We start from the raw sequence: 22,640 nt of genomic DNA, 5'->3' as shown, positions 1-22,640 counted from the left end.
CACTCGGGACAGCGAGCCTGACATAGTGACACTCGGGACAGCGAGCCTGACATAATGACACTCGGGACAGCGAGCCCGACATAGTGACACTCGGGACAGCGAGCCCGACATAATGACACTGGGACAGCGAGCCCGGCGTAGTGACACTCGGTACAGCGAGCCCGACATAGTGACACTCGGGACAGCGAGCCTGACATAGTGACACTCGGGACAGCGAGCCTGACATAATGACACTCGGGACAGCGAGCCTGACATAGTGACACTCGGGACAGCGAGCCCGACATAGTGACACTCGGGACAGCGAGCCTGACATAATGACACTCGGGACAGCGAGCCTGACATAGTGACACTCGGGACAGCGAGCCCGACATAGTGACACTCGGGACAGCGAGCCTGACATAGTGACACTCGGGGCAGCGGGCCCGACATGGTGACACTCGGGACAACGAGCCTGACATAGTGGCACTCGGGACAGCGAGCCCGACATAGTGGCACTCGGTACAGCGAGCCCGACATAGTGACACTCGGGACAGCGAGCCTGACATAGTGACACTCGGGACAGCGAGCCTGACATAGTGACACTCGGGACAGCGAGCCCGACATAGTGACACTCGGGACAGCGAGCCCGACATAGTGGCACTCGGGACAGCGAGCCCGACATAGTGACACTCGGGACAGCGAGCCCGACATAGTGATACTCGGGACAACGAGCCTGACATGATGACACTCGGGACAGCGAGCCCGACATAGTGACACTCGGGACAGCGAGCCTGACATAGTGACACTCAGGACAGCGAGCCTGACATAGTGGCACTCGGGACAGCGAGCCCGACATAGTGACACTCGGGACAGCGAGCCTGCAGTGCCAGGAGGTCAGATGTTGTTTAACCTCGGTCATCTACTGTACCACGTCGTTTGGCCGGTTCCTGGGACCGCAGAGGGCATAACCGAAAGTTGGGAGATTCGAATGGCCCACTGCACTCCTATCCCCCTCCCATCCCCCCCTGCGAAGAAGTTTCCCCGTGACCTCCCCCCCCCTGCGAAGAAGTTTCCCTGTGACCCATCCCCACCCCGAAGAAGAGAAGGTCGAGATATTGTCATCCTCGGTTTGAGGAATGACGCCTCCACTAACACACCGGTCGTCTCAACAGCGGCAGCTACTCCCGAAGCGCTCCTGGACGTAGTGGCTTGCAGTGCACGGCTGAAAATAAGGCATGCTGCGTCGCAACGTAGGACTCTGGCTTACAGGCTACTGCAAGCGTTGGGAAGAAATCGCATGCTTTAGCCATCGCATCAACAAGCAGATGGTTACTGCGCTAAAGGGCTTTTAGATGTTGTAGCACTGTATGTCAAAGGTCTTTCCCGAGTTTGAAATTAAACCTCTGATTTGGCGTTGAATTGGACCTCGTAGCCAAAAAAAGTCGAGAAATGGACTCGGCATCCATTATGACCCCCACTCAGGTATATTACACGACCATCTATATCATCCAGATCAGAATGGGAAAATTAACTATGATGAGGATGGTGGCGACCGCCATCTTAAATTTTTGGAAGTGCTCAAGGCTGCACAAACCGCTGGATGTTGTGCGCCGCCGGCTGCCGCTGTCGCGCATCCCCACAAGAGCAAATTTATAAAGAGGAGCCCATTGGCCAGCATACGAGTTAGATGATGTCAGCACACGACCCGGCACGCGTGACTCCAGTACACCGGACATCAACACACACTCATGTGAGCCACAGAGCTAGGATGAAGCGGGTGACCGGGGCATTGGCGGGATGATGGGTCCGCTCAGACATCATGATCAACTGTCTCCCCGCACGTGGCTGTACGCCGTTAACCACGGACCCCCCCCCCCCCTCCCCCCTCCACCGCGACCTTTTTAGCTTATGATAATATTTGAACGGCGCAAAAACGGAGGCGGATGCGCTGATATTGCGTCCATCTGGCAAGGGCCACACGCACTGGCGAATTATATTGGCAAGGACCCGCTGAATAATAACGCTGGGAGACCCCTCCCCTCGGCCTTAACTAATTCACGCAGGCTCCACGCAACCGGTGCCCCATCACACTCACTCCAAGCATACACGCACTCTGGCGCCCACGTCACCTCACTCATCCTTGGTTCGTCCACGGATAGGACCCCCCCCCCCCCCCTTCCAGCGCCTTGGCATTATAATTGGCCCGTCTGCGTGAGTCCTCTTTTAGTTAAACTCATTTATCACATTTCAGCGTTCAATACAGCCACGTTTAAGCCCTGTTTAAAATATATCCCGTTACTTTGTCAGCTCGGCGCCGACGCAGCTGCTGGGCCGACGTCAGGTGTCCGAAGCTGGGCGGCGACTCGTTCCCTCGCCTGACCTCCAGGCTGACGGCTCCCTGTTTGGACGACGCTCCTCGCGTTTTGTCCACGGTGGGCAGCCCATCATCGATTCGGCCACGTTCACCGCTCGCAGCTTTCCGCTGCCGCGCACGCGCCTCAGACATCGCCTCGCCCAGCACTGAGATGACGCCTGCGGCGCTTCTGTGCCCTCGCCTGCCGCCTGCCGGAGCGAGCTTCACAAGGCACCGCCCCACGGCGCGTCCCTCAGGGGCCTGGAGGTAGGCAGCGCGCCCGACGGGACGGTGGAGCCCACCGGCAGACGACGGGCGCCCGGCGCGACCTGCGTTCATTCCTTACGGTCTTCTCAGCCGGCGCGCTTTGGAGACTCGACCTGACTGGCCTGTCTGACAACCGGGTTTCTTGTCGCCCTTCCTATGAGCGTCGATGGTGGGATCTCGTTCCGTCCCGAACATTCCGCCATCAAGCACTCATGGGGCCTGACGTACACAACGTTGGAAGAGAGCAGGCTATGTCCTCTTCTCTTCCAAGGCATGGTACACCAACGGATAGTTCCCACTACCGCCGTGCACGGTCTGGCATCCCGGGCGGTTTCCACAGGTCCTGGGTCATACCATGACCTATGCTTCTTTATGACGTCATGCCTGGGGTCAAGTGAGAAACAACAAGAGTTAGCCGTCTCGTAGTAAAAAGGGAGCGAAACTATGCCTTGAGTCCCGCTGCCCACAAACATATATCTGCGTGAGAGCAGGACTGCGGTCGTCTGACCCCTCGACCCTGCCGTAGCCGCCTCGTGCTGCTCAGGCGCGTTCCACGCCTATCACTCCTGGGTTACGATCCCTGTGTGACTCGATCCTTGGGAAAAGGGTGGCATATTGCGTACCGTACGAAAGTCTGACAGCCCGGCGAAAGTTGACAACTTCGATTCCAAAACAAAATGTTCTGCTTAAACAAGGCAATGAACCCGTTATCCGGAAAAGCAACAAACAAACAGAAAAACAATGTACATGCGGACGAATATCATGCAGAATCAGTTAATAAATCGGATCGGGCCAGCGATAAAGTAAACGCAACGCGCGCATGATGAATCCTTGCGGGTGTGCTGGACAGGGTTCGGCAAGAGTTCCGCCGCCCCGAGCAATCGGAGGACAAGATAAGAGAACGCGAAGTGTCAAACCGAAATAAGGTGAAAGGTCCAGGTAGCTAACAGACTACGTCACAGCAGAAGGGAGGCCTTCATGAGCATGGCGGGGTGGCCCGTACGCCGCGCCTGGCCGCGACACGGGAAAGACGAGGGCCATGACGAGCCGCTGCGCCTCCCCAGGGCCGCTTCCAACGGAGAAATCAGGATAGCCTCGGCGCGGCTACCGGGCGACCCGTCGCACCGAAGCGCGTGTTAACGGCCCCGGTCGCCATGCCCACCCGCGCCGGGCGCGAGTGTCCTTTCGCCGTCTGAACGAATCACTCCAGCCTCGCCTCCAAACCAAACCATTTAACACGCAGACCGCTACCTGTATTTACAAGATCACTTAGACATGGACGAACCACGTGACCTGTCACGTCCCCGCCTTAATTATCGGAGTGGGTTCGAGACACATTGCCCGTCTGGGAGGGTCGCATGGCCAGTGCCCCCCCCCCCTCCCCCTCTCTACCTACACGGGAGGGAACAGATGGCCGTGGCCCGCGCCCGCCCGGTGGGAGGCGTTAAGGGACACGGGAGCGCCAGCCGTCCATGGCCCGGTAAGGGTGGGGACAGCAGCCTGCAGGCTCACACGTGCATGTTGACGCCGTGTCCCGTTGTCCGCGGAGCCAGATGTCGCCGCCTGCTTGTCACAGCCCTTCTCCGCGCTCCTCGCTCCTCGGAACTCCCCGGAAGACCCCCTCTCTGGACTCTCCACCTCCCCCTCCCGAGAGATTTCTCGCCCTCTACAACTGGGTCGGCCTGCCCTCGTTTTCTTCCGGGGTTGAATAGTTTTGCCGCCTCACACCATCCGCCCAATGTGTTGCCGGGCCGACCTGGCCCGCTACCGGAGCCCTGCCTCCGACGTCCCCTGGGCCAGGTCTCGGGCGTGGCGTCGCTAGCGACGGTGCGAGGCCCGCCCGCTCTCGCCTCGGGCGGGCCCCGCGCGTCCCCCTCTGGCCCAGTTCTCACGTGGCGTGGTGCGTCTGATGCCCGCTGGGGCGGCGGCGGCGCCAGCGTGGCGGGGTTCCTGGGGCGAAGCGACAAACATCCTCACATGTTATCTGCACATTCCTGTGTGCATGTTGGGTCGCTGGTAACCTGGCTCTTCCATCCATTTCTTTTGATGCGGTGGACCCCTTTGACAGATGGGAGCGCCGTTAAGGCCGTACCAGTGAGGAACACCTGGCGTCGCTTTGTCGGGGATTTGGTCGGCCTGCTCGCCGTCCCGTGCTCCACTGGGGAAACCTCACCGATCCCGGACGGGTGGCGCGCTAAGTGGAACGTAAGAAAATGTATGCCTTCACCTGCATGTCTCAAAAGGCTCCGTGATGACCAGGAGGGAACTGGGCATGGGCCGTTGTTAACGCTTGACTCGACGCCTTTACACGCTGCATCATAGAACGTCAAGCCGTCCTGTTAACTTTACGCTTATACGATACAAGCCTCTGGAGCAATCACGATAGCGACGATAATGATGCAGCAAACGGTGAGCAACGTTTTCGTTTTTGTGACGGTAGACTGGGCGGTAGAGTTGAAGCCTCATTACAGTTCCGAAATCAGGACTTATCGCTGCGCGCGGACGTAGGCCACCAAGGACCGGTAGAAATGTTTCGATGACACGATAGCACCTGCCGATATCCCTTACATACGAAGTAATGAAGATATGGCTAGACGGATGCGATGTAAATGACTATTAATTCTTAAAACAAGTCAAGACTAGTCAAAGTAAGCCGTAGATTGACACCGTTCCGAAAATCGACTTGCCATAGCTGCGTTGACTTTGCCACCGTTGGTGCGGTTGGTTCCCTTAGGTCAAAGTAATTGTGTACGTATGATTGTGTACCGAAAAAATGAACCCCAGCCAAATGTGTGTGTCTGCTAAAGTAGATGGACCGATGTCATTGGTGGTGTCGGAAGCAGAACGTGGATCACTGCATTGTAACAAAGAAATGCGCAATATTGCATCACACAACTGTCAAAAGGAACAAACAGGGACCATAGAGGTGCGGAGGGATAGGGCAGACGACAGAGAAGCCGCTTCATTACTTCTCCGCCCTCCCTCCAGAGAAAAACTGAGTCGCAATTGCCGCATGGTCATAGTCAGAGTGGTCAGCTCCATCCACGATCAGATAGATATAACGTCGTACATAATGTGTAGCATAGAAGGAAGCGTGGCCCGAACCACATTCGCCACGAATTCAGACTCAGAGTCAATCTCATCAATCGCAACTTCGGCCAAACGCCGACGGGCTTCAGTTCTGAATGACGGCCGCCGAATGGCGGTGTTTGGACATCACGAGCGGGCGTTTGAGGCGGTGTTTGGACATCACGAGCGGGCGTTTGAGGCGGTGTTTGGACATCACGAGCGGTGGTTTTGGACATCACGAGCGGGCGTTTGAGGCGGTGTTTGGACATCACGAGCGGGCGTTTGAGGCGGTGTTTGGACATCACGAGCGGGCGTTTGAGGCGGTGTTTGGACATCACGAGCGGGCGTTTGAGGCGGTGTTTGGACATCACGAGCGGACGTTTGAGGCGGTGTTTGGACATCACGAGCGGGCGTTTGAGGCGGTGTTTGGACATCACGAGCGGACGTTTGAGGCGGTGTTCGGACATCACGAGCGGGCGTTTGAGGCGGTGTTTGGACATCACGAGCGGACGTTTGAGGCGGTGTTTGGACATCACGAGCGGGCGTTTGAGGCGGTGTTTGGACATCACGAGCGGACGTTTGAGGCGGTGTTCGGACATCACGAGCGGGCGTTTGAGGCGGTGTTTGGACATCACGAGCGGGCGTTTGAGGCGGTGTTTCGCAGGTTGCTCGCGAGCCGCTGCGGTCGGGGGTTTGGGCGTGGCACGTGGCGGAAGGGTCGTTTTTGGCCCATTGGCTTTGCACGGGCGGCCCAAAAATATGACCGACAGCCTACCAGCAGCCGTCAGAAACTGTGGCCACATCTCAGCAACCAGGGGTCGGCGCGACAGGAAATTGACACACTTAGGTTAATAGTCCAACAGGGCATCATTTGTGTTACACGTGCGGTCGCACGTGCCCTGTGTAAAGTGCACGGCAGCGACCGAGAAGGGTTTGTGTAGTTTATACGGCTTTTCACGTCTCATACTGGTCTCGGCAGCCAGAGCGCATAGATATGCGAATCTAATTTCAACGTATCAGACGGCGTACCGTCATCAATTCATGTGGCCAACACCAGTTTGTGTTACGCACAGGTGCGCCAGTAGTCTTAAGTTTATGTTACGCACAGGTGCGCCAGTAACCTTAAGTTTGTGTTACGCACAGGTGCGCCAGTAATCTTTAGTTTGTATTACGCACAGGTGCGCCATGTTATCTTTAGTTTGTGTTACGCACAGGTGCGCCAGTAATCTTTAGTTTGTGTTACGCACAGGTAGGCCAGTAATAGTAAAGCAGGCAGAGAATGTCGTCATTTAACAAAAAAAAAACAAACAAAAACAAAAACAAAACAAAAACGATGCCGAGTACAGCACGCTGTCGGAGCTGTGGGCTGGGCTGAGGTGAGATTTATATCTCCGTATGCGCCAATTTTCGCACAGAATTGACCCAGGACCACACAATTCCTCTTTTTAATAATCCACCCAAGCCTCTTGTTGCCACATGCCGCGTGCGCAGCAGCGGCCAATATTGATTTGCCCGCTCGTGACGGCTGCTCACGTCCGCCCATGGCTGGGCAGCCAGAGCGGGCAAGGACACGAATCCACTGTCAAAGCGTCGACCAGTGCACCGTCTGGAATTCATGTGGCCAACACAACTATGTACAAGGCAACGGAAACACGAGCAATCTTTGGGCAGTCCGGGAATGTCGGTGATTCGAAAGACGACGCGGAATACATTCCGCTGTCGTCGAAACTGCCACTCCGCTGACCGCTCACTCCGGAGTGCGAGGAAGTGCGATGACTGCTAAACAATGCGTCGCGCTGGTGTTTGCTGAAATGATAGCGACGTTTGTGGGTTGGTCGGATGTGTCACCAGGCTGATTGAGGCTCGGTTAGTTAAGTTCTTCTGATTTGCATGCCCATGCCCGCGTTCTATAACGTGTGGCCTGGAGGCGCTCAGACCTTGGCTACCTTACGCACCGAGTCTGTTGTCTGAGTGAGCATCGCCAATTTCGAGCGATTGCCGTATGTGACGCATGTTTCCGCAGTGCCGGTGCCCGATCCACGCGGCACCCTCCAAACCTCCTCCCTTCCAACCACAGACATGCAAAGGAGCTTTCTTACCAACCTTTCTTGACCATTTCATGTAGCTCTTCGACCGAAAGGCATTTTGCATTGTGACTTTTGGAAAGGCTGTGAAGTCCTCAGCTTGGAATGCAAAAACATACGCAGTCGATAATGTCACACTTAAAGAATAAAATGCAACACAACATACGGGCATATATTAACACACTCTCATGGGAGCCGCAGTGTTTCTGCTGACCGTTCTCATGAGAGCCGCAGTGGTCCGGCTGACCGTTCTCATGAGAGCCGCAGTGGTCCGGCTGACCGTTCTCATGAGAGCCGCAGTGGTCCAGCTGAGTGTTCTCATGAGAGCCGCAGTGGTCCAGCTGACCGTTCTCATGAGAGCCGCAGTGGTCCAGCTGAGTGTTCTAATGAGAGCCGCAGTGATCCAGCTGACCGTTCTCATGAGAACCGCAGTGGTCCAGCTGAGTGTTCTCCCAGTCGCCCCTGCGTGGCGTCCTTCGCCCCACCCGACCACGGCCCGGCACCAGACGCACGCCGGCCATCGTTCGCGAAGGTTTCTATCGATCCCGGGGACTCGCGGTTCTGTGACGTCACCCGCGCAGACAGGACGATTTGTTGGCGCGCACGATCAGAGCGTGCTGTGACGTCACCTGCGGGCAGGGGTGCAGGCAGGATACGGTGGGGGCGCGATCGGGACATCTAATTATGTGAAATTGCCCGCCGGCCACGGCCATGTGCCACTGCACGTTGAACCACTGAACACAGAGCAGCAGAACGCTGGTGCGTGACCAGGGACCACTCCACGTTGGCCCACGTGATGTTGGATGGACGGAGGCTGAAACCGCTGGTTATTGAGCCATGGGGATATTGGAACATTGGACATCAACAGCACTGGGTAGTGAACATAAGGGGCGTGTTTCCAGCGACCCTAACGACAAAGAATCCAGTCAACGACGCCATTATACATGACGTCATAACATGTGACGTAACGAATGGTGTATTTAAATCATGTCTTTTCGTGTGTATGTGTGTGTGTTGTCTTCTTCTATTGCGCCCGCTGCTCAGGAGGTCGCGCGGCGGCTTGTCACGTTGCCGTCAGCTGACCGGCCGGTTCGCATGACCGTATAGCCGGTCGATTAATGGCATCAACGATAATCCATTGGACATTAATCTCCACACAAACTGCCTCTAAAGGCAAAACAATGCTTGATTTCGAGGCACACACGGCACTTGGAATAGTAACAAAATAAACTAGATATGAAGACCGAAAAAACGCCTTACCAGCACCGAAATGTAACTGTGTTTGTAGTATTTTCCATTAGGGACGTTACTTTGTAAAGTCGCTTGGGCGGGCTGGGCCGAAAGGTTGCCCTAAGCCGCCCACAACAAAATATTTTCTATGGAATTGGACCATTGGGCTGCGCCTCCGTTGTAATTTTTTAAAATTTTATGTTTGTTTTGCCGCGGAGGAGTGGGCTTCCACTTCAAGGTGACGGGAATTCTGTTTGTGGAAAGCTCAGAATTGGAACTATTTTAGAGAAAAACAAACATTTTAGCAATCCGGGTCTTCGTGACCAAAGAACAAAGGCAGTCGTTCATCACCTAACTTGGCCCGTGGCGCAAAAAGACGGTTCATGTAGAGTGGTATGGCTTAACACGCACGGACGAAAGCCTATGGAACGTGTTTAAGTACGCTGCCACGATGTACACAAAAGTAAACCTGAACCTGCACGACATTCTCAACCAGCCTGCCGATAATTGGGAGGACAGAAGAGGTAAAGACTGGTGACCGAATGTGTTTCCAGGGTGGCTGTCTTACAAAGACACTATGTCGAACGCTTTCACACGTGTTGAAAGCTCTTATAGGCAAGCGAGATCTGAAATATTGTTGTTTCGGGGTGATGAGTTAGAGTTTTGTGTTGAAAAACGGCCTTCAGCATACCAGAGCGTAGTGGTTAAGCGACGCCATCAATTTTTGGTTGCATCAAGGGGGCTTGCCGTTCCTATGCTCATGATCTCATCTATGAAGCTATGCTTATGACTAGATCTCTTCTCAAATGTCCTTCAGCTAACCATTAAAATGAGAATAAGTACTTCAAGTTGATTTAAATAGTTTATGAATAGTCCTGTTCTCTCAGTTGAGTCCTGGGTTTTGATTTGTGTGCTGTCAACTTTATCTGGTGTCAACAGGCTGACACAAATGAATTGGACTAAAGCACAGATTGAAACCTGGCAAGGATAGGCTTAATCGTGTTTTATCACAACTGCTCCTGTCAAGAAACAGATGACGTGGACTGAAATGGTATTCAACATGCGGGCTACTCGTTGGTTAAGTTGGTTACTTGCGTGGTAAGTAGCAATAGAAAATCATTGACTTACAAATGCTGCTGTGCTACAAATATACTAAACAGCATAATGTGACGTTAGGGTTCCTTAGGTTAGGCTTCGTTAGGTTACTTTCATGGAAATTAGCAAAGTGTTCTGGAAGAAATAGTAGAATATTCTGGAAAAAGATTGCTTGAAAGAAATCTTCCGACCCATCTCAGCAGCAGCCAAAAGTACGTCTGTTATTGTTTGTTTGATCGGGTGATACGTTTTGTGCAGGAGCCCAATAATGCTTTTTTTGTTGGAATGTCTTATGCTTGTTTATTTTTATTTTTTGTTAAATTCTTTTTTTTGTTTTATGTTAAAAAATTATGTGGAAGAAAAGTACGGGGAATAGCATGAAATCATTGGTGTTACATAGTTTTTGGGCGCTTATTACAGTATTATGAAGTTACTATTCTTTAATATGTTTTGTTTCAGTGCATTGCCTAAGAGTGAAACACGTTTTGACAAGTTTATGACGTACGCCCATGCCAACTTGAAATGTATGCCTTTATTGCTGGAGCAAATGGGTTAAAGTGCCTTTGTGAATAATTGTCCTCCTGACGCATCTCTAATGGTTTTCATCACCCTAACTCAGAAGTGATTCTGCCTCACTGATTGTATCATCGATTCAACTCCCTGCACGTGGTGCAACACCACCACCCTTTTGGAAGAGTTTGCATACAGTGAATTTTGCAAGCACCCTCACCATGTGCTACGTTACTTCTCACCACTCAGTGTAATGTTCAGATTTGTCTCGTTAAGCCGTATTCCCTTCAACGCTCATAAACCGTATCGCTATGGTTCTCAGCGATGTGGAAAAAACAAAAAGCGTATTTTTTCGCGCTCGGCCCGAGGTGCATGTGCGTATGCGGCCGGAAGTATCATGGTGGGCTGAAAGTGTTTTTGTGCTTCAGCTGAGTGTCTCAAAACTACCATCCATCGCATACATATTTAATAAATCGCCTTGGCACTGCTCGGACGTGATACAACTCACTTCACTGCCGTGCATATATATGTATGTATGTACACCTATATATATATATATATATATATATATATATATATATATATATATATATATATATATATATATGCATAGGATGTAAATATATATTGACAATTACAAAATTAATAATAGAAGTCTTTTGACTAACACAGAGGTCTTCGCGACCCAGCAAAGGGCTTTCCTTTTCCAAAACATAGCCTCCGGGTCCAGTAAAGGGCTCACTGATCGATAATGGGCACCCTGTTTCAGATGAAAATCCTTTCGATTCACAACGAGTCCTCCAAGTCCAGTGCATGTCCCCTGCCTTCACACAAAACAGGGCCTCCTGAACTAGAGCACGATTATTTGGCTCATATCCGGAAGCGGTCTCATTATCCAGATAACAAGCTTCTTGATGCGAAAAGTCTTCTGAGCTTCATCAAGTACCCTCTAGCCCACTTATGAGTGCCTCCTTGATCTTCAGTTTGGTAATCCACATCAGTGAGCTATAAAGCCTTTGGCTTAGACAAAAGAAGCTTCCCAAATGTTTGAGGGTACAACAGTATCTTAATTTAGAAGATCGGGTTTGCTGCCCCTTGGTTGCCGTAGGGCGGGAGTAGGTGCCCCTTCTCCCCTCCATCTCTGATGCGCCGCCCCTTCGCTAGAGCCCGCTGGATCCGCTGGTGTGGAATACATACCCATCGTGCCGATTGCAGAACCAACATGGGACAATGAGATAGGCATTGCTCGAAGTGATGGCGACCGCGGCTGGCTGTTTTAGCGCAACTGAGTTATCTGAATTGAAAATGAAGTTCACGATAACGTCGGAATATGCTAACCCCACATCAGTTTCCTGCCGACTACCGGCTTTTAAACGTCAGATATTTAAACGGGGTGCTTGCAAGACAATCGCTTCTAGGACTCTGCGAAGTTAAAGAGGATGGAGAGAATAATGCTGCTTTCAGAGCGCCGCTCGCTACCGTTTGGCGGGAACGGCTGCTTCGTATGCAAGATCGGGTCCCAATGTGCCGATACTGCCGGGACGCCTGCCTTCTCCGGGTGCAGATACAGGCGAAATCAAGTTAAGTTGCCGCACGGTTCTGAGTCCAAAAACGCCTTCCAAGTCACCATTTCGCCTACCATGTTCTGCGAAAGTGTAAAACATGCTGAAAATCAACCGAACCCGATATATCGGTATCTTACGCTGAGTTGGCCCGTCCCGCCAAATGGTTGGTTGCACATGGTGACAAATGACAACTAGAGCTGATAATTCGTGTATGGAGGCTTGGAGTAGATTCAAAACGATTGGAGAGATGCGAGTCATCACAACCTGGATAGGAGAACTGAAATCTCGCAAATATAGCCTTTGATCGAAGAGGCTACGGTGGAATCCTCAAAGCCATGACTAAAATATGCAAACAGCTGCAAGTTCATGTGTTTTTGGCCGAAACTTCCTCCTATGCATTTTTAGACCCGATGTAGAGCTATTCCGTGGAAGAAGCATCGATAACCCTGGTTGGAAAAGGAATACATTTTTTATCAAGGCGGCCACTATTCGACGTCAAAGGTTTGTAATTTCGACGCAAAGATCAAATTTCGAATCGGAACCGAGTCTGAGTTTTCTCGCCTTAGGAACTGAATAACAAAATGCACGCGAATCCTCAGTTCCAGTGGGAATGGATTCTACCGCCGACCGACAATGGTGTTACCATTCTGTCCCGATAACAGTGATGGCCTACCGCAGACAGCAGCCATGTCGCCGTCCTGGACGGATGTGCCACATCGTGCGACGTCACAGCGGCGCTCCGTGAAGCTCTGACGTCATCCATCCTGTTCGCCCCACAGGGCTGTCCGACGTCGGCTGTGATCTCTGCCGACACACGAGGGCGCCTGGGGAACACCATGGGCGAATACGCTTCCATCTTTGCGCTTGCTCTTAGGTGAGTAACCTTTCCCTCCGCTCTGTAGCCTGCGTTGCGTAATAGCTGCACATCAAACTCAGAGCATAGAGCACATCTGTATCCGATCCAGTGAAATTCAGAGTGAAGTCAAACGTGTTGGCTCGTCTTTGCCTCAATTTATGTTGGCCCCTTTCGATACGTAAGCGGGACAAAGTGCACCAGCTGCATGCTTTTTGCGCGCACTGGTCAGCTGATGATTATCAAGGTTTTGATGCATAGTTAACGCGTGGTTGCGCGCAGTCGATGCACTCCCCGTCCAAAAGACCCCCACCTGCTCCCGTTCTGCGTCAGGCATGTTTTGGTGATATTTTAGCAAGTTTTGAGCATCGTCCGACAGCCCATAAGTACAATCGAGGATGCCAGATCGAGAATGCCAGATCGAGGATGCCAGATCGGCCAGTAGCCTCATGATCAAACTGCGTGCCAACGCAGCATCTGTAAATGCAAATACTCAGCGAGTCCTAGTAAAAGAGATAGAACCACCGACGCAATAGTCAGCACAGCGTAAAAACATTCCATGGGTTATCATTATCTGGTTAGGTCACCTGGCGCGTTGATGACACTCATCGGTATCGGATGCCAAGCATATCTGGCAACATGACTTTATTCTGTCATGGCAACGCGTCTTTAGTCTTGAGAATGACCTAGGTGATGGCGACTGACAGTTGACCGTGCCGGGTTTGGCGAGCCCGACCTGCAGTTTGTCCCCGATGAATAGGATTAGTTCAGAGGCAGGCCAAGCGCGTGCTCTGAGGAACTGCGCAAGTGGTCGCATGTGTCGCTTGTCATGCATGAAAAAGCCTCTGTATGTTATCATCATTATACCTTCTACCATGTGTACATCTGTATAGACTCTCGCCAGAAAGGTGTGGACCCCAGACATATACTACTGCTTGGAACCACTGCCCCCCCCCCCCTTCCGAACAGTTGACCCGGCATTGGCTGGGATCTGCAGCGGCACACCATTAGCCGGTGGGGGCAGATTTGATCTCCTACTTATATCAAGAACGGCAGGGCCGGATTCAAAGAATTCAAATCGCAATCGATAGGGCCGTGGCGTGCCGTCTCAGACCACACAACAAGCCGTGGGGTGCCGTCTCAGACCACACAACAAGCGGTGGGGTGCCGTCTCAGACCACACAACAAGCCGTGGCGCACCGTCTCAGATCACACAACAAGCCGTGGGGTGCCGTCTCAGACCACACAACAAGCCGTGGCGTGCCGTCTCAGACCACACAACAAGCGGTGGGGTGCCGTCTCAGACCACACAACAAGCCGTGGGGTGCCGTCTCAGACCACACACAAGCCGTGGCGTGCCGTCTCAGACCACACAACAAGCGGTGGGGTGCCGTCTCAGACCACACAACAAGCCGTGGGGTGCCGTCTCAGACCACACAACAAGCCGTGGGGTGCCGTCTCAGACCACACAACAAGCCGTGGCGCACCGTCTCAGACCACACAACAAGCCGTGGCGTGCCGTCTCAGACCACACAACAAGCCGTGGCGTGCCGTCTCAGACCACACAACAAGCGGTGGGGTGCCGTCTCAGACCACACAACAAGCCGTGGCGTGCCGTCTCAGACCACACAACAAACTCAAGTTTTAATATCAGCACGAAGCTTGTATTAAGATCATAGGTCAAGATCTTATAGAAAAATGTTACTTTGGAACGTTTGACCGCTTCCACAGCACATTTCGTCCAGAAACACATCGCATGTTGCGAAATAATTGCGCCGTTATCAAACAGGCTACACAGGAAGGCCTTCAATGTTACGCGCGCCGGGCCGGCCTAGAGCCAAGATCACGTGCCCTGCAGTTGAGGGCTGAAACCTTGATATGTATGCCTATTTTCGTCTATTTATTTCTGTCCCACTTGAACCATCTAAACGCAAGGTGCAAAACCTCATCCGTTATTATGGGTATGACTAGCAAGAGCTAGTACTTGTTCCGGTGGAGGATAAGGTGTTAGATCTATTTTCGCGTTGTTTTCGACGGTTCGGTCCCGCCTGTGTGCGAATGTGCGACCTGATACCCTCCAGCCCCACCACCAGTCACGTGAGTGTTAGTTTGCGTGCGAAACTGAGCACGGCTTCCGCCGCCCCTCCGTCGCGCCGCTGCGACGGACCTGAGCCCCGACGCCCGACGCCGCTGCGACAGACCTGAGCCCCGACGCCCGCCGCTGCGACAGACCTGAGCCCCGACGCCGCCGCCGCTGCGACAGACCTGAGCCCCGACACCCGCCGCCGCTGCGACGGACCTAAGCCCCGACACCCGCCGCCGCTGCGACAGGACCTGAGCCCCCGACGCGCTGCGACAGACCTGAGCCCCGACCCCGCCGCCGCTGCGACAGACCTGAGCCCCGACACCCGCCGCCGCTGCGACAGACCTGAGCCCCGACGCCCGCCGCCGCTGCGACAGACCTGAGCCCCGACGCCCGCCGCCGCTGCGACAGACCTGAGCCCCGACACCCGCCGCCGCTGCGACAGACCTGAGCCCCGACGCCCGCCGCCGCTGCGACAGACCTGAGCCCCGACGCCCGCCGCCGCTGCGACAGACCTGAGCCCCGACACCCGCCGCCGCTGCGACAGACCTGAGCCCCGACGCCCGCCGCCGCTGCGACGGACTTGAGCCCCGACGCCCGCCGCCGCTGCGACAGACCTGAGCCCCGACGCCCGCCGCCGCCGCGGGCCGGGCACCTGGGCACGGGCAACATGGACTGTAATGCATTTCAAGCCATAAGTCAGTCATTGTTACAAAAAGTTGCTTGAAACTTCATGAAAACTATAGTACTGAACTTTATTACTAAAACTTTTTTATACAAGACATCCGTCTTATTTGTACCTAGACCATGTTTTCATGTTTTTTTCTAAAAATTTCGAGTCTGAGACAAGAAGAATGTTGGATATACTTTTTTTATTTGACATGCCAGTTTTGCAGTGTGTCATATTGAAACAACTCAATGACAAGGCATATGAATGATAAACTAATTACCTCACTTTTCCTGCTAGCAGATTTAAAATACGATCTTTCGTTCGGCTTGCGTGTCAGTTTATCTTCGGTTATGTGTTGCTGTGAAAGAAACCGGTTAAACGTAAGGCCACTCCGGCATCACTTACGCTCGGTCTGTTAGGGTCTCAGGGTTCTAAGTTTGGCACAATACGAAGAACTCTCAGTTTGCGGCTGCTGGCAATTTCGCAGCGATATCGTAGGGTGCTCTTTAATCATCGCGACTATTCAACACGGGGAAAGGGGGAGGGGGATTTAACCCCCCGCGGTCAATGGCGGGTGGAAATGGTACGCTGCAAGCAACATGACATTTTGTGATGGCTTCTGATCCTGCATACATGCAACCCAAGGCGAAATACAAGAAGTGACATGCACAAAAATGATCGGTCCGATGCAAATGGCACGGGTACCGGTCCCGCTTCCCCATCGGCAACTGGATTCAGGTGTGTGGACACCGCCGCACCACCCGAGATGCTAGATCGATGACTTGATATTTAGGATATCGCATTGTCCGGCTTCAGTGCACACAGCACACAAAGCTGCAGCTCCATATGCCGCAATGTCCGGCTTCAGTGCATACAGCACACAAAGCTGCAGCTCCATATGCCGCCTTGCATGCCCAGGCTATGCTCCAGTGTCACAGGTGCTGCACAATGAATCCAACTGAGCAGATCCGAGTGCTCTCGCAGCTTCCTATATGCTGCCTCTGCTCGGGCACAAAGACATCCCCTGCGACGTCGGCAGCGAAGCTCAGGGCAGTCGGACTAGCGCTCTTGTGACGTCACAGACCGATGGAGGTGTGCCTGTGGCGGCTGCAGTAGTGACAGGCCCTTGGACTAGTACTCTTGTGACGTCACAGACGGCGGAAGTGTGCCTGTGGCGGCTGAAGTAGTGACAGGCCCCTGGCCGTATGTATTCCGGTTACGGTCCGAACGCCAGCCGTCGCTCTCCCACCGGATTCGGCCAGATGGCAAGTCACCCCACGCGTCAAAGTCGTGTCGGCCGTGCCTGCTTCGGCTGCGGTCCGGGCCGGGCCTGGCGCTGCCATGTTTCGGTTTAAATCAGAAAGGTAACGGGGAAACACAAACCGCATGTCAGCATCGAGCCGGCCTTTACCAGTCCATGCAAACACGACAGCTGCCCAGGATCGACACAGGGCGTTATAAACTGACATAAGATGGCGGAGTGTGTGCGTCGCTGTTGATACATTTGTCAGCAGGCGGGGAGACCGGTCCGCCTGCCCCACAGGCTAGCGGTTTGATGGCCATGATTTTACGTGTTGTAACCTGCCACGACCATCGATGACCCACCGTGACCCGTCCGTGACCCACCGTGACCTCCGCCACCTCCGCCAGGTACAACATGACGGCAGTGGCCACGCCGTCTTTGCTACGCTTCATGCGTCACATGTTCCCCGACACGACACTGCCTGTGGTGAGTGACGCGTGCGCTGAGCGGCACACCGCGACCATGGTGGACGCGTTCGAGCAGCTTAGCGACGAGGAGCGGCGCGCGCACAGCTGGCGGATCGACTACTACCCGCACCGGGTGCGGCTGTTCTGGAGCTACCGGCGCCAGCTGTGCGACGAGTTCACCGTGAGGTCAGTAGAGGGCGGGGTTGGGTCAGGGCGGGAGCAAAGTTGGGGTATGGCGAGAACGAATTTGGGTCAGGGAGAGCGAATTTAGGTCAGGGGGAGCGGAGTTGGGTTAGGATGGGAGTGAAATTGGGTCAGGGCGGGAGCGGAGTTTGGGTCCGGGCGGGAGCGGAGCTGGGTCAGGGCGAGAACGAAGTTGGGTCAGGGCAGGAGCGCAGTTGGGTCAGAGCGGGAGCGGAGTTTGGGTCAGGGCGGGAGCGGAGTTGGGATCAGGGCGGGAGCGGAGTTTGGGCCAGGGCGGGAGGGGAATTGAGTCAGGAGTCTGCCAACAGGCGGAGTTGGTAGTGAACGGGAGAAGGGGTAGAGCTGACTGTCATTCGACGCAGAACAAAGCGAAATGTATGGAGCGAGACAGATGAAGAGGAGGGGGGAGGAGAGGGATGTGGGGCAGAAGGGCGTCAGGTCAGGGCAGGCTATGGTCAGAGGGCGGCTTGACGATTGACCATCAAGTCGGAGGGGGTGGGGGAGGAGGGCTTAAGTCGATACCAGCGCAGCTGCAAGACCGTAAAGACCGTGAAGCTGTAAACCCTCGAGATTGCGGGATAGCTTGTTATGGGACGTAGCGCAACGCCGCAGTAAACTTTGGAGATTGCGGGATAGCTTGTTATGGGACGTAGCGCAACGCCGCAGTAAACTCTCGAGATTGCGGGATAGCTTGTTATGGGACGTAGCGCAACGCCGCAGTAAACTCTCGAGATTGCGGGATAGCTTGTTATGGGACGTAGCGCAACGCCGCAGTCTGATTATTTGCCCTCGCATGATAGGGTTCCTCTCGGTATTCTTGCAAGCCCCCCCCCCATGCGCGTAATTTCATGCATTACCAGCGCCAGCAGCTCCATTGACGCTTTCTGTGCGTGTGAAGCAAAAAGGCCGGCGTTTACCTAGCCTTGAACCCGGCCCCTGCGAATGAGGAGCTAAAGTGCTGAGCCGGACCGTCTTCTGCGCCAGGCCAGAGCTTTCACGGCATGCACAGATCAAGCTGCTGGAGGTGAGCCAAGGCCGGGCCGGGCTGACGTTCGTCGGTGTCCACGTGCGCAGGACGGACTACGCCGCCCACCTCAAGGTACGGATACATAGCAGGGCAGGAGGGGGGCTCAGACGATGTGGAGGGCTGCGCCGCGAGCAAATGGGAGATAATGGGTCCACAGAGATATGCATTGTAAATTATGTATATCAAATTATGTATAATTAATGGCACCGCAAAATTAGAACCACAAATCATATGCAGACATCTTCAAAACACAAAACAGTTTTAATAACTACTGGTGTCTCTTCAACGCAACATCTGCCTCAGTGGGCCACAGGCACAGCCCAGCGCAGGAACCAGAGCAACAGGAGACGCTTTGACGCGCTTGGAGTGGGCGCTGGATGCTGCTGAGCCTGGAGCGGGCGCTGGATGCTGCTGAGCCTAGAGCGGGCACTGGGTGCTGCTGAGCTTGGAACGGGCGCTGCATGCTGCTGAGCCTGGAGTGGGCGCTGGATGCTGCTGAGCCTGGAGCGGGCGCTGGATGCTGCTGAGCCTGGAGCGGGCACTGGGTGCTGCTGAGCCTGGAGCGGGCGCTGGATGCTGCTGACCTGGAGCGGGCGCTGGATGCTGCCGAGCCTGGAGCGGGTGCTGGGTGCTGCTGAGCCTGGAGCGGACGCTGGGTGCTGCTGAGCCTGGAGTGGGCGCTGGATGCCGCTGAGCCTGGAGCGGGCGCTGGATGCTGCTGAGCCTGGAGCGGGCGCTGGGTGCTGCTGAGTCTGGAGCGGGCGCTGGGTGCTGCTGAGCCGAGCCTCCGCAGACCGGTGGTAAACAGTCGCTCGTCGCCGGCAGGCTGAGCCGACGGAAGTGACTCGGGCTCATCTCAAACTGCCACACGGCTCTAACTGACTGGAGCGGGTCATGCCTTTCCAGAGAGCCGCTGAGGCACCCGTAAACCGACTGGAGCGGGTCATGCCTTTCCAGAGAGCTGCTGAGGCACACATAAACTGACTGGAGCGGGTCATACCTTTCCAGAGAGCCGCTGAGGCACACGCAAACTGACTGGAGCGGGTCATGCCTTTCCAGACAGCCGCTGAGGCACACATAAACTGACTGGAGCGGGTCATGCCTTTCCATACAGCCGCTGAGGCACACGTAAACTGACTGGAGCGGGTCATATCTTTCCAGACAGCCGCTGAGGCAAACATTAACTGACTGGAGCGGGTCATACCTTTCCAGACAGCCGCTGGGGCACACATAAACGCCCGCTCTCGTCAACGCACAACTTTTGGATCGAGTGATCCCAGTATTTGCGTATTGTTATAACTGATTTTGCTCAATTTCCCTCGCCATGCTTCAACAGTCATCTCCACATGGTAGGCCAGCTCGGCGCGCATGTCTTCGCCCGCATCGGGCTTACGATTTCCTCGCACAGTTGACCTATTATAGTGCATTTGACCTACTGTAGTGCATTTGTTTTCTTTTGCAGTCAGTTTTTCACGGGAACCCAGTGCACGTGTCGTTCTACACATCTGCCATGGCGCTGTGTCGGAAGCGATACACCAATACAGTGTTCATCGTGACAAGCGATGACCTACATTGGTGCAGGTAAGCCGTCTATGGTCATTGACGACCAGCTGGACCAGGCGCCACGGACGGGCACATGTGGTCCGAGGACTGCGGCGTCGCCTTCGAGCTCAGCTGTGGCCCCTCGCGGTGTCGTGGCATCTCATTTTGTCACCTGGAAAATGTGATTTTGACAGTAATCGGCCTTCAGTTTACGAGAAGGCATTGGTTACACGATGTTATCAAGGAGGCATTAGCTACATTGACAAAATCTAAAACTGAGCCTTAAGTTGGGTTTGTTTTATTATATGTATATAGTATGCATGTATATAATTTGTTTATATGGGTATATTTTATAAATCCAGTGCTTCCCTGGTAATTCTATGCATCCAGTACCACTCGGTATACTGCAAATCGATTATTGTCAGAATAAGACCTCCCAGCTAAAACAACGAAACAATCAGGAGCTGAAGGCCTTTCTTATTTCACTGTGGTCCACCTACCAATTGGTTATTTACAATTTCACCGTGAGTCTTGCCTTTCTTTTCACTGTGACTCTCTCTCAATCTCGTTGTAACTCATGCTCTCAGTCTCACTGTGGCCCCTCCTGCCAACTCCACTGTGGCCTCCCTCTCAGTCTCACTGTGGCCCCTCCTGCCAACTCCACTGTGGCCTCCCTCTCAGTCTCACTGTGGCCCCTCCTGCCAACTCCACTGTGGCCTCCCTCTCAGTCTCACTGTGGCCCCTCCTGCCAACTCCACTGTGGCCTCCCTCTCAGTCTCACTGTGGCCCCTCCTGCCAACTCCACTGCGGCCTCCCTCTCAGTCTCACTGTGGCCCCTCCTGCCAACTCCACTGTGGCCTCCCTCTCAGTCTCACTGTAAACCCTTCTCTCAGTCTCACTGTGGCCCCTCCTACCAACTCCACTGTGGCCTCCCTCTCAGTCTCACTGTAAACCCTTCTCTCAGTCTCACTGTGGCCCCTCCTGCCAACTCCACTGTGGCCTCCCTCTCAGTCTCACTGTAAACCCTTCTCTCAGTCTCACTGTGGCCCCTCCTGCCAACTCCACTGTGGTCTCCCTCTCAGTCTCACTGTAAACCCTTCTCCCAGTCTCGCTATGGCCCCTCCTCTCAGCCTCCCTGTGGCCCCTCATCTCAGTCTGACTCTTGGTCCTCTTCTCAGTCTGACTGGGGCCCCTTCTTTCAGGGAGCACCTGCTGGCCGATGATGTGTACGTGATCGGCGATTCACGCGCTGTGACACCCGGCCCAGAGCTCGACCTGGCTCTCCTGGCTGCCTGCAACCACACCGTGTTTGACTACGGCACATACGGATTTTTCGGCGCGTTTCTTGCAGGTCAGGATGTTGCTCGCGTTTTGCAGGCTTTGGTGACTGTATGGGAAGTATCTTTCAGTTCCTCGAAATAAAAATACAAGGGTCTTAAATTTGTCAGCGAGCGCGAAATCTCACAATCCAGCATTTCAGTGGCTCAATTTATTTTCGTGTCTATGTGATCGTGCTGTGACGCAATCAATGAGGTAGTACACAGCACGTGCTCATGGCTCGAACTCGTTCGATAGCATCCACCATCAAGCGAGTGTTGTAACGAATATCAGACATCAGCCGCGACAGAGCTGAGTCAACAACGCTCAAATCAACACCGCAGTGAGTCATGCGCTTCCGCCGGACGGTAATCGACCTTCGTACTTCGCTAGAAAGTGCATAGATGGCGTTGGCCAGTGACTCACATCGTTCTGGCTGGTGTCCCGTGCCCACCAGGGACGTCAATGGTGTTGGTTGGTGTCTCGTGCCCACCAGCGACGTTGATGGTGTTGGCTGGTGTCTCGTGCCCACCAGTGACTCAGATGGTGTTGGCTGGTGTCTCGTGCCCACCAGCGACGTTGCTGGTGTTAGCTTGTGCCGCCAGTGACGTAGGCCCAGTATTCAGTTGTATCCACCATTTACATATATTTACTAACGCCAGATGTGCATCAGTTTACATGTTCACACGTGGCACGTATTTACGGGCTCTGCGCATCCACTAACAATGCATCGTAGCCGCAGCTATGGGTCAGCAGGCGCTGTGCGTCCACCGCTGTACGCAGCTGTGTGTCGGCAGCCTCTGTGTCCACCGCTGTACGCAGCTGTGCGTCGGCAGCCTCTGTGCCCACCGCTGTACGCAGCTGTGTGTCGGCAGCCTCTGTGCGTCCACCACTGTACGCAGCTGTGTGTCGGCAGCCTCTGTGTCCACCGCTGTACGCAGCTGTGTGTCGGCAGCCTCTGTGCCCACCGCTGTACGCAGCTGTGGGTCAGCAGCCACTGTGCGTCCACCACTGTACGCAGCTGTGTGTCGGCAGCCGCTATGTCCACCGCTGTACGCAGCTGTGCGTCGGCAGCCTCTGTG

General features: G+C 54.2%; 1 protein-coding gene across 2 annotated transcripts in view; it reads left to right on the top strand.

The window, feature by feature from the left end:
- The window catches only part of LOC119104529 (galactoside alpha-(1,2)-fucosyltransferase 1), a 35,425-nt gene that overhangs the window by 8,010 nt on the left and 4,775 nt on the right, over positions 1-22,640 (top strand). Inside the window, exons 3-8 of one of the 2 annotated variants that reach the window (XM_037228244.1) lie at positions 4,668-4,804; positions 12,932-13,026; positions 17,409-17,654; positions 18,657-18,771; positions 20,162-20,280; positions 21,444-21,592. In XM_037228244.1, coding sequence (XP_037084139.1) covers positions 12,989-13,026; positions 17,409-17,654; positions 18,657-18,771; positions 20,162-20,280; positions 21,444-21,592 — 667 coding nt within the window. In that variant the 5' untranslated portion in view covers positions 4,668-4,804; positions 12,932-12,988. The remainder of the gene's footprint in view (positions 1-4,667; positions 4,805-12,931; positions 13,027-17,408; positions 17,655-18,656; positions 18,772-20,161; positions 20,281-21,443; positions 21,593-22,640) is intronic. The other variant, XM_037228243.1, reaches the window with a different exon arrangement.

Source organism: Pollicipes pollicipes, unplaced genomic scaffold (assembly GCF_011947565.3).
Source record: "Pollicipes pollicipes isolate AB1234 unplaced genomic scaffold, Ppol_2.1 Scaffold_6052;HRSCAF=7182_pilon_pilon_pilon, whole genome shotgun sequence".
NCBI lineage: Eukaryota > Metazoa > Arthropoda > Thecostraca > Pollicipedomorpha > Pollicipedidae > Pollicipes > Pollicipes pollicipes.
The sequence above is the reverse complement of the archived record's forward strand: the minus strand, read 5'-3'. Positions and strand labels throughout refer to the sequence as shown.